This window comes from Lissotriton helveticus, chromosome 5_1, assembly GCF_964261635.1.
Source record: "Lissotriton helveticus chromosome 5_1, aLisHel1.1, whole genome shotgun sequence".
Classification (NCBI taxonomy): domain Eukaryota; kingdom Metazoa; phylum Chordata; class Amphibia; order Caudata; family Salamandridae; genus Lissotriton; species Lissotriton helveticus.
The window spans coordinates 164796396-164809002 of NC_136065.1; the positions used below are offsets into that span (position 1 = coordinate 164796396).

The 12607-nt window shown below is 47.0% G+C and overlaps 1 protein-coding gene across 1 annotated transcript in view; it reads left to right on the plus strand.

Annotated features, from left to right (window-relative positions):
* The window catches only part of MYMK (myomaker, myoblast fusion factor), a 74033-nt gene that overhangs the window by 10514 nt on the left and 50912 nt on the right, over positions 1–12607 (plus strand). The window contains exons 2-3 of the mRNA XM_078640835.1: positions 2656–2770; positions 8949–9097. Of these exons, the coding sequence (XP_078496961.1) occupies positions 2656–2770; positions 8949–9097 (264 nt within the window). The remainder of the gene's footprint in view (positions 1–2655; positions 2771–8948; positions 9098–12607) is intronic.

The following is a 12607-nucleotide window of genomic DNA, read 5'->3' on the forward strand; positions in this document are numbered from 1 at the left end:
GAGAGTGACCCAATCCGTGGAGTTCTGCAAGGAAAAACAACGCAGGTATTGTTCCACAGTCTGATTTAGGCGTTCTGTTTTGCCATCCGTTTGGGGATGGTAGCTTGTTGAGAGCCTGGCGTCGATATTCATAGTTTCACATAGGGCCTTCCAGAAACGGGAAGTGAACTGCGACCCCCTGCCAGTGATGAAGACGCTTGGAACACCGTGAGCCCTGACGAGATGTTGTAATATCACCAGTGCTAGTTCTGCAGATGTCGGTAATTTCTCTAACGGTACAAAGTGCCCCATTTTGGTCAAGTGGTCTACTATTACTAGAATCACGGTTTTTCCTTGACACAAGGGCATTTCTACTATGAAGTCCATAGAGACTGTATGCCATGGTTTGGGTGGAATGGGTATGGGACGGAGGAGCCCCGTCGGTCTGTTGTGTCGCGCCTTACCCTGCACACACACTGAACAGTTCCTGATGTATTTCTTCGTGTCGTCTCTTACTGATGGCCACCAGAAAGAGTGTTCTATAGTGGCGAGGGTTTTTTACACATCCCAATGCCCTCCCAACACGGAGTCATGTGCCCAGTTCAGCACTTGCATCTGTAGCCCTGGTTCAGGTACATACATGGCATGACGATAGTACAGGAGGTCGTTGACCAACGATCGCCACTGGGGTTCCTCTTGGAGCCAGGCCTTGTCGTCTACCTCCGCCACTGACACCTTGAGATCCTCGAGGAAATTCGGGTTCGTGAGCAGTGCTATCGTGGGCCCTGGAAAGACAGGTTCCGGCAAGATGGATGGCGGCTCGGCTTCATCAGCTGTCTGTTGTGCAGGGGTGTCCTGGTTCCGGGAGAGAGCATCGGCCTTTCCCTTTTGTGGACCGGGGCGATACCGGATGACAAAATCATAGTCCGGGAAAAAGAGAGTCCAACGGAGTTGTCGCGGTGTCAGCGCCTTGGCGGTCTTTAGGAACAGTAGGTTCCGATGGTCCGTGTAGATTTCAAAGGGGTAACGGGCTCCCAACAGGTAGTGTCTCCACTCTTCACATCCCCTCTTGATAGCCAAAAGCTCTTTGTCTGTGATCGAGTAGTTGATTTCGCTGGGGCTTAGTTTTTCGAGTAGTAGGCCACAGGATGTATTTGTCCCGTAGAAGGTGCCTTTGGGAAAGGACTCCTCCCAATGCGTATTGGGACGCATCGGTCTCCAGAATGTAGGGGAGTCGTGCATCAGGATGCCGCAGGATCGGGGCTTGGGTGAACCTTTCTTTTATTGATTGGAACGAAAGTTCAGCTTCTTCCCCCCAGATAAAGGGAGCGTTCTTCCTCAACAGTCTGGACAAGGGATGGATGATTTTAGAGAAGCCTTGGATGAATCGCCGGTAATAATTTGCGAACCCGAGAAAGCTCTGTAGGGATTTGACGCACTGAGGGGTTTTCCAACCCTTGATGGCTTCCACCTTACCGTCCTCCATCTGAAAACCATTGGCATTAATCACGTATCCCAGAAAAGACACCTCAGGCATATGAAAGAGGCATTTCTCCAATTTGGCATATAAGTCGTGTTGTTGCAGTCGACCCAGTACTTCTCTGACGTGTTCTACGTGTTCTAGTAAGGTGCGAGAGTAGACGAGGATATCATCGATGTAGACCATGCAGATGGTATCTAACAATCCTCTTAGCACTTCGTCCATGAAATACTGGAAGGCTGCCGGGGCATTGCAAAGCCCGAATGGCATTACCCTGTACTCAAAAAGGCCAAACCGTGTCCGGAAGGCCGTCTTCCATTCGTCCCCTTGTTTGACTCTGACCAAATGGTAGGCCCCCCGTAAATCCAATTTCGTGAAGTAGCGTGCTCCGTGTAGCTGATCCATCAAGACCGAGATTAAAGGAAGGGGATACCGGTTTTTCACCGTGATGTTATTGAGGGCCCGGTAGTCAATACATGTTCGCAACTCGGCACAGTCCTTCTTCGGGATAAAAAACAAAGGCGAGGAAGCGGGTGACGTGGAGTGGCGAATGAACCCAGAGGCCAGATTTTCGTCTATATAGTTTTTCACGACAGAATCTTCCCGCTACAGCTAGGACCTCAGGGATGCTCAAACTGCTCTTCATGTGGAAAGCCTCAAACATTAACAGAAATCTTTGCGTCGGGCTTCAGAAAGTAACTCTTCAATGGGACTAACCATCCTCCCTTTGTCCAACCTGTGCTCCATTGTGGTCAGTCTGAACCTGTGACTTTTCCCTGTCTAGGCAGCCAGAAAACCATGAGCGGTGCTTTTAGCTTTGTGCCACTATTTTTGCTTAAAACGTTAAAAATCAGTATCTCTGGTTCTGCTGATTGGATTTTTGTTGTTTTGGTATTTTGTTTAAGTTACTCTATTTTTCTAAATGTGTTTAGGATTGTTCTTGTGTTGTGTTATCACTATTTATGTGCGGCATAAAAACTTCACACATTGCCTTTAAGTTAAGTCTAACTGCTTTGTTCCAAGTTACCAGAGGGTTAAGCACAGTTTAACTTAGTGACGTTTGTAGTTCACCTTGACAAGAATTGTACTTGCTGCTTGAGTGGGGCTTCCACCTCTCTCAAACAATAACCCAATTACTTACTGAAGGTATAACAATTAATCCCATTTTTAAATTGCACTTTATTCTCTCCACACAGATCTATCACGCTTGTGATGGTCCGGGCATGTCTGTGCTTTGCTTCATGAGATATGACATCCTGGAATATTTCTCCATCTATGGAACAGCTTTGTCCATGTGGGTCTCATTAATGGGTAAGTGCTTTGTATTATGAACCACCATATAATGAGGTGCAATGTTATATGATGTACAGTATGCATTGGAGAAGTTTAAACGGTAATGGTAAATGATGGTAAATACTCAGGCTGCATCCCAGTCCATCAATATTTTGCACACCATGCCACATCAATCTGGGCGCAGCCATATGCAAATCAATCTTGACTCTGCTCTATTAGGAGATGTCCAGCATGAACTGCCAGGCCAGGTCCTCCGCTTAACCGGAACACAAGCAACCCAAGACTGGTTTTGCCCTGACTGGGGCTCATCAGTTGAGGCTAGCTTAGATTATAGTGGCACTGTGAGCAGGAGACCCATGCCTGGGAATATCCATCACTGTTCAGGCTGGTCTGGTCCTATTGGAGCAAGGTCAAGACTGATTTGTATATGCCTGGGTCCAAGTTGAAGAATGATGAGTTGGAAAGCTACTATGAGTGATTGCCAGGGTTATATTTATGGCAAGCGTTTCTCTAATTACCTTTTGTGTATTTGGTGTAATGCCTTAAGTGACAAGGGAATGCCAGACATGGGTTCCCTGCACAATGTGCCACTGGAACCGAGCTACATTAGACTGAAGAGCCCCAGCAAGCATGCAAACTATCTTGCGTTACATTTGACCAGTTCAGGGAGAATTGGGCAGACGGTTTAGGCTGGACTGGTCCTGTTGGAGCTGGGTAAAGACAGATTTCCATATGGCTGGGTCCAAACTGAGATGGCAGGGTGTGCAAAATTGCCCACAGGTGTAGCCTGTTGAATTACTTTAAGTCCACACACCTTATAGAATGGTGCCACAATGATTGTATGATGTAATCAGTGATGGTATCATGTATGTCATTTAGGATGTCATGAGTGATCGATAATCCCATCAATGATGTCATTGAACATGTCATGAGTGACGTAATATGTGAGGTCATAAGCAGTGCATGGCAGGGGCGCAAGGTATAGTTATAGTTAGCACAGAAAAATATGAATGAATGGTTTATTTCAGAGTTTTTTTTGCTTTTCATACACCTTATTTAAACACTTAGCTGTAACACTACTTTAACATTTGTTTTTTAATGAATTTCTATATTTTTATTTAATTTAAGTTTAGATTGTAGTAGCATAGCTAACTATAACTTCACTGTAACCTTTGTTTTTTCAGTGAATAAGTGACTGAGAAGATGGGTTGGCTGAGTAAACGCAGATGTGGAAAGGGGATGTTGTAATTATGTAGATGTCTTTCTGTTTAACTATTTCTAGGCCCTTTTATAATACATTGTGCCTCAAATTAAAAACCCACATCTCCCCTCACGTTTGTTACCCTCTTCTTTCATACTTACATTAACATCTCAATGCGTATTTACTTTAGTCTGCTCTGCAGGCAAGGTTTTAAATTTAACAGCTCCCATTCTAAGTCAAAGGCACTCTGGAGTGTCTCACTGTTGTTTAGAATACAAAATGTTAGCACTCTAGTTGTTCATTAGTACTCTGTGGTGATGCTGCATTTGATTACTAAAGAATTAACTTCTGGTGCTGGAAGTACACGCTTGACTCTTCATGTCAGAATATTTTACTGAAATAGATGACCTCACTTTAGCTTTCTAGAGCACTAACCATAATTTCTTTGACAAAAAGAAACCTCAATTATTTTTAATTTTCTGCAGTATCCTCTTTAGGAAATGCTCTCAATTTTAAAGCTCTAACTCCATCAAGATGGCTTTCAGATGCGCACACTGTGTCATGAATTTTAGCACGCTATTCTTTTAATTCATTTTCAGGATGTAGAGACCAGGTCCCTGAACCCTGTGATGGCTGACACCTCATATTGTTCAGGTTGTGGCTAACACATCAAGATTCATTACTACCATTCAAAGTGGGCAATCAGAGTATATCTGGACACCAACATTCCAAATATACCCAAAACTTTAACCATGCCCAACCTGTGTCCTTCTTTAAAAGCTAATTACTCAAAAACGGTTGAACGGATTACACACAATCAGAGAAAAAACACTTTGTCAGTAAAGGTCTAACTGTTTGCCAAAAATGGTGTAATTCTGGTCAGCTGTTTATTCTCTATCAGAAACGCACCCTTTTTTCTTAGCCCCCCACTTGACACACCAGTGCAAAACTTTTCCGAAACTGATGTGGATTAAATTGTTGGGGGGAACGTTTTGTGAAGATTTGTGATATGGTCGCAAAGTTATTAGCGAAATGATAAAAAAACAAAAACACTCCTCCTAAGGAAACTTAAACTTTGACCTTACAAAAACTACTCAACCACACCCACACACACATGCATATATATATCAAAAAAGTCCCCATTTTGGTTCATGTGCTGTGTTAAAAGTGTGGGAATGATCCGTCAAGTGGGGAAGAGAAAAAAAAGGGGGGGTCAAAACACGTCTTCTCAATGCTATGTCTATGGGGATTTTTTATTTTTTGAACATGACTACAGTTCGAATGTGTAAATCCGTTCCGTAGTTTCAGAGATATTTAAGTTTTATAAAATATAGATATCTGTGGTCGTGAGTCATGCAGTGTAATTGCGGATCCAACAAAAAATAGATTTGCTACCAACACTTCAACAAGGAAGTATAGGAAGCCATCTAGGGACTCGTCTTGAAGCCGAATCACACAAAAAAGTAAAAAATAAAGAAAAGGGAGCAGGGTAGGAATACCCTGACTCCCCAAATTTGATGGGGGGGTTAAAGGTATTTTTTTAAATTACTTTTTTCCACAAATTCGCTGGTGGATCTGTGGATCTGCGGCAAGATTAAAAAGACGATCGGGCTCCCACAATTCTTGTTGATGAATCCCCCGGGTGGGCCAAATCCCGGGGGCAGTGTTTACTAATTAAGCGGGGGTGCCCACGCGGCACCCTCTGTGCCCCCGGGACTGCCACCTCCCAAGGGCAAACAATAAAATGAGTGCAGGGGATGCCCCCATGGACCACCACCTCTCCAGGGCATATTTCACAATTTTTGGGAGGGATGCCCTGAGCAACCCCTGTGCCCTGTGGATCACCTCCTACCCAGGGAAATTGCATTAATGCAGGGCGCATGCAGCCCCCTCGTGGCCCGGGGACTGCCACCTCCCCTGGGCTAAATGTGATATGAATGCAGGAGGGCTCTGACCCACCCCCACAGCCCCAGGTACCACCACCTGCGTTGGCTAAAGTGGAAAAAATGTAGGAGCCTGTAGTGCACCCCCGCAGCCCCAGGGACCGCAACCTCCCCAGGTCAGATGTAAACAATGAAAGTCTGTGCCCTCTGATCGACCCCCCCCCCACAGCCCCAGGGACCCCCGCTCCTTTTCTCCACCACTCTGCAAACACGACTTCTAGTGAAAAAACATAAACATTCACTTAAAAAACCAAAGGTTACATGTTGAAAAACCTTAGAAATTCACTGAAAAAACCAAAGCTTACAGGGACGTGTTAGTTAGGCTCAGATTTTCCTCATACAAAACCAGTAAAATTCAACAGTTATAGTTACCTGAGCTAACTATAACTCATGCCCCCGCAATGCACTGATGACATCACCGATGACATCTCAAATGACATCACTGATGACATCAAGTGAGTGTAAGTGTTTTTAAGAGTTCATGGCAGCCACGGCCGGTGGTAGGTGTAACTGCAGGGCGGTGACGTAGGGAGGGGGAGGGGCAGAGTGGGGGGTTGTAATGTATGGATTACGGACTTTAACAGGTAAGTAAACATATAAAAATAAAACGAATTTCGTTGCGCGCACTGCATCGCATTTGGTGATGCAGTGCACACAACGAAATTCGTTTTATTTATTTATATGTTTACTTACCTGTTAAAGTCCGTAATCCATACATTACAACCCCCCACCCTGCCCCTCCCCCTCCCTACGTCACCGCCCTGCAGTTACACCTACCACCGAACATATATATTAACATACTACAAAAGTTACATTATTATACTAGGTGCAATACTATTGGGTTTGTGGCTCACTTAACCGCTACGCTGCGACGCGAATTCCACCGCTGTGCTGGTCCATTCCAACCCTGGGCGTGGCTCAGACAGCTCCCGGCCGTCATGTGAGTACGCCCACCGTGACTCATGATGGCCGGGGGCCGTCATGAGCACGGAAGAGGTTAATGTTCACCGGGCCAGGGAAAAGTGTATTTGATCCCTTCTGACAGGATCATTTTTAAATATTCTGCCAAGCAGGAGCAAATACATTAGTCTGCTCCAGGCTGGCACAAGATTTTAAAATGCTCCCGCCAGCTGGGAAAAGACTTGTGTTCTGTTTCCCTGCCCGCATTGATGCAGACAGGGAGAACCCATATTGTTCCCACTTAAAGGGAGCAAGCATAAATAGCTGCTCCTTCTGGGCAGGAGTAATCAAGGCTCCTGCACTATGCAAGGAGATGGCTGAGGCTGCGAGGGCACTGTGGACCCAATGGCTCCCAATGTGTGCTCTGTGAATGTCCTGGGTGGAATCGGGGCACCCACCTCTCGCCCCATGATGGGTTTTCTAGGGATGAGATGGCTCGGCGAGGGGGGCTGGGGCTGTGCAACACCCCTCCTCTTTTAAACAAAAAACTGCCCCTTGAGGATGGTGTCCCCGGGGCCTATGAAGACTCAGGGAGGAGAGCTGCATGGCCCCTTTCCCTTTTTATAATATTTGTCCCTGGTGGATGGATTTCCCAGGGCCTATTAAGGCTTGGGAAGGGGGGCTGCATGCCCCATCTCCTTTTAATGTGGCCATGGAGGATGGGTCCCTGGGGCTCAGGAAGGCTTAGGGATTTGGGGTGTACAGCCCTCTCCCCTTTCTCATTGGTTTAACTCTGGGGGATGTGGTCCCCGGGGCTTGGGGAGAAGGGGAGAAGGGTTATATGCCCTCCTCCCCAGTTTAGCTGTATTTGGCCCCACGCGATGGGGCTACCAGGGCCCATCACCTTCTAAGGCCCCTTGTTATTGGAACTGCCCCTCGGGATGGGGTTCTCAGGGCCGATTAGGGATTGGGAAAGGGGCTTCATGCTCCCTCAACATATATGTTTTGACCACAGGGGATAGGGTCCCTGGACCCGAAGGTCAACCCATGCTGTGCCCCCTGAAGGTTGTGCACAGTGTGGGGTTGCCAGCCTGCCGGAGGTTTGGTCACAGGGCTGGCGGCAGGCCGAGCCCAGTTGTCTATCCCCTGCTGTGCACAGCAAGAAGATGTGCACAGTGTGGGTCTGGCTGCCTGTGGGGAGTTGGATGCAGGGCCTGGCTGTACAACCAAAGTCCGAGGGCAGAGTGGGGTCCGCTACCTGCAGGGATAGGCTGACACCTGGTGGGTTGGCCAAAGGCACTGGCCACAGTCCCTGTGGCCAACCACATGCTGTGTAGGGCCAAAGAACGTGTGCAGCGTGGGCTTGGCTGCCTGCGGGACGTTGGACACAGGGCCAGGCTGGAAGTCAGGCCTTGTGGCTAACCCCATGCTTCGCACTACCAAAAGGGTGTGCACAGCATGGAGTTGGCTGCCTGTGGCCAACCGCATACGATGAAAGGCCATGCACAGCTTGGGGTTAGCAGCCTGTGGGGGTGGTTTGGTTGCTTCCTGGAGGGCTTACCACAGGGCCTGGCCACAGGCCCTGTTACCAACCCCCTGCTGTTCACAGCCTTTGGACGTGCACTGCATGGGGTTCTGAGGGATTTGCCATCTGAAATGACATCATTTGTCACAAGAGTGTGCATGGAAGAGAGCTGAGTTATAGTGAAAACTGTGCTAGAAAAACAGATCTTTGAGGTGAGCAGAGTGTCAGTGGTGTTGTAGGGTGCTTCATATAAAGGATCTGCTGTCCACCTTAACTTGGATAATTACTCATACATATGTATATACATATACATACATATATACATATATATATATATATATATATATATTTGAAATTCACTGAGGAAAGCATAGTAAAATTGACACAATGACTACAAAATAAAGCTGATCCCCCCTAAAATTCACTGGTTATGGTTAGGTAAAGCAACCATAACATCATGCAGTGCATATTACCTCACATGACATCTCTGATGACATCGCAAATGCCATCACTCATGACATCACTGATGACATCTCAATTAACATCATTAATGACAAAATCAGTACAAAATGCTCATTGTTTTCTCAGTGGTAATCATCATTGCTTTGTTCACCCTAAACCACATAGCTCTGGCAGACTTTGATGAGCCGAAGAGATCAACCCTAGTAATGTTTGGCGTACTGACCATCGCAGTGAGGATCTATCATGATCGTTGGGGTTACGGAGTGTATTCTGGACCAATTGGAACAGCAGTTCTTATGATCTCAGTGAAATGGGTGAGCGTTCATCAATACCAATTACTGGTTGAAGTCTTCACCATGGTGAATATTTTCTAGTTTTGATTTCTTATAGTATAAACCTGATCCATGTATTTTGAGCATCATTCACTAATTTCAAAATATTTTCACACTAAGAAAATGCAAAAATATTTTAATAGTCATGATACAGGAGATTCACACCTTATTAGCTGCGTAGTATAAAGTGATTAGCATTATTTATATTTACTTCTGGTTCGACTGTGTTTGACTTAGCCCTTTCTGCAGGCACATATTCAAACTTTTTTGCCTTCACATTCCTGTTTTCTGAACCTTTTTTGTTGCCTTTTAGGACTCTGCACACTTTACCACTGCTAACCAGTGCTAAAGTGCATGTACACTCTCCTTTAAACATGGTAAAAGTTGGCTTACACCCAATTGGCACATTTATTTTACTTATATGTTCCTATTAAAGTGGTGTATAGGTACCCAGGGTCTGTAAATTGAATGCTACTATTGGGCCTGCAGCACTGATTGAACCACCCACTTAAGTAGATTTCTAACCATGTCCTAGATCTCCCATAGCAGTTTGAACTGGCATTTCTACCTGGCAACAAAAACCTTTTCCCATGCCTAACCCTTCCATTTTAATACGTATAAGTCACCCTCTGGATAGGCCCTAAACATCCTACAGGGTGGGTGCAGTGTGCTCAAAAAGACAGACATAAGCATCAAACTATTACATGTCCTGGGAGTGAAAAACTCTTAAATTCATTGTTCACTACTTGGTGGCCAACCTCTCCCATAGGATAACATTGTGTTACCTTATTACAACCTTTGTTTTGGAGATGGTAGGAATATCATGTTTGGTATATGAGCAATGATAATTGAAACCCCTCTTTAATTGTGAGGGGAGAGGATTTAGCCTTACGGCTAGAGCTGTCGACCTCAAAGCTGGGGAACCGGGTTCGAGTCTTGGCAATGACGCTGAACATCCTGTGATTCTGGGCAAATCACTTAATCTCCAAGTGCCTAACAAAAATGAATGTGTGTCCTCATGTAACGTAACTGGTGCTATGTAAAGCGCTCTGATACCCAATTCGGGTCAAGTTCGCGCTATATAAAACTCTGGAAAAAAAAACATGCTGTGATTCTGCGCAAATCACTCAATCTCCCTGTGCCTAACAAAAATGAATGTGTCCTCATGTAACAAAACTGATGCTCATGTAATTCGCTTTGATACCCGGTGTCTCAGGTCTAGTTCGCCCTATATAAAACTGTAAAAAAATTAATTTAAAAAAATAGAAAATCAGATTTTAAGTCACGATTCCAAAAATACAACAGTTGCCATTTTTTGTTCTAATCATTTGGTGCCTGCAGTCTGTTCCTGGGTCACATAACCAGATGTATTTGACAGTTGGTCTTTGTGTATTCCTCCCAGACAGCCTCAAAATACAGGGTCTGGGTGTTGGCAGGATGGGCCGTCCTGACTTCATGCAAGGGGTGGAGCTGTCAGCTGTTACTCTTGCTCTTCAAAGACACTGCCTCAGCTCATACACAAAGAATTTCACATTAGCATATTGTGCCTGCAGACAAACTATGACCAGGTCAGGGAGGCAGGAAATTTGAGTCACTTCTGTGGGGGAAAGACTCCAGAATCTTCTTCCACTGGCATTAGGTATAGAAATGGGACCCTCAGACCCACTCTTTAGTTCACTCCTAGATGTGCAGAAGACTACAGAAGGACTGCGCTGCTGCCAGAGGACTGCCCTGCTGCCTTAAACTTGCTGTGCTGTCTCAGAGGGAAGTCAGGACCTGCTCCTTCACCCAAGGCTACCTAAGTGATTACACGTGCTAGCTAGCTGGCCTCCTGCTCTGAGCTACAGGGACACAGCAACTTCCAGAGGTGTCCCTGCAACTGCCCAGGTAAACTGCTGCAACTGGACCTGTCTGGACCTGCTACTGGACCTGCAACTGGACCTGCCTGAGCCCTGCTGCTCTCTGCTAGAGTGAGTTCCTGATATTCAAGAGGTACCTCACAGGTCCTGAACCCTTAGTTTGGCATCAGTTGAGCTCCTCCATTAAGAAAAGTAAAATAATTTGGTCTCTGGATGACCACAAACTGGCCCATTGATGCCAAGATCTCACTGCCCACGCTGGCTGACAATGCAAAGCTCTGGTGAACCTGACGCTTTGCACTAAAGCGACCGTTAGCTAGGACCGGCTAAGTGAGATCTGCACTTCATGCTACAGCATCGACAATCAACATTGACTACCAATGTAAATCACCAGCAATGACTGTCCGCGATGCATGACGAGATCTTCGCGCTACAGCAACGACATACTGTGTAGCCCGGCCTGCATTTTTTGATAGAGTGATGACTCTCAGTGGTGCTCTGCTTGCTTGCCGCGTCACCTTCACCGCGAACGGAACTCTTTGATCTTTGAGCTAGACTTTAAATGACAACTTGTCCTGCTGGACAAATCTGCTCCCTCTATCTGGCTTGCACTCCAGTTAGCGCTTAGGGGCTCATTATGATAGAGGATTTTCCGGATCCTCCGGGCCGGCGGAAGCCACCGCCGGCCCGGAGGATGCGGAAAATCCTCTGCGGACTCACAAAAGACCCACCGCCACATTAGGATGGCTGGTGGGTCCTGGTTTCCGTCCGCAGCTTTTCCGCCGCGGTTGGCTTACAACCGCGGCGGAAAAGCTCTGCTATGGTGGCGGTGTCTCTCAGACACCGTCCACCATATTAGGATGGGCTTGAAAAGATGCTTTTCCACAGCGGATTTTCCGCCGTGGAAAAGCATGTGGAACTTCACTGCAGGGGCCCGTTGCGGGCCCCCTAGGTGAAGGGGGGATGGGGGGTGCACATGGGGGGTACCTATTAACCCTGGGCGCCCGATTCGGCTACGCCCACGGAGTAGGCGTAGTGTTGCCTTCTACGCATTTTGCGTAGACAGCGTAGCCGGCAACACTACGCCCACTCCGTGTGCGTAGCCGAGTCGGCCGCCACCCGCCTCCCTCCCGCCCTCCCCTAGATACATTATTTGAGCAATTAGCCTTATTAAAACAATATTAAAGCACTTACCTTGTCCGGGGCTCGTCCGGGGCTCCCTCTTGAATAGCGTCCTTTTCCTGGATACCAATGCGCATGCGCGGGCGGCCGCGCATGCGCATTTCTCGGGAGGACCCCACTACGCCCACTACGCCCACCCTTAGTACCTATGGTACCCCCCTGCATGTGTATGCAGAAAGCGGCAGGCACCGCGCGGTGCCTGCTGCTTTCTGCATACAAATGCAATGTAAGCTTGAAGCTGCACCCGCCGCAATGTTAAAGATAGAGGATGTGACCGCCACCCTGGCGGTCACATCCTAATTGCACTGGAGGGACCGCCGCAGCCCCTGCGGACGGTCCCTCCTCCTCTAGGGTGGCGGACGGACGCAAGTCCGTCCGCCATCCTAATGAGCCCCATAGTGTTTTTAAGCTGTAGTTTTGCCAAAATCTTTACAGTTGCATATCTCCAGTT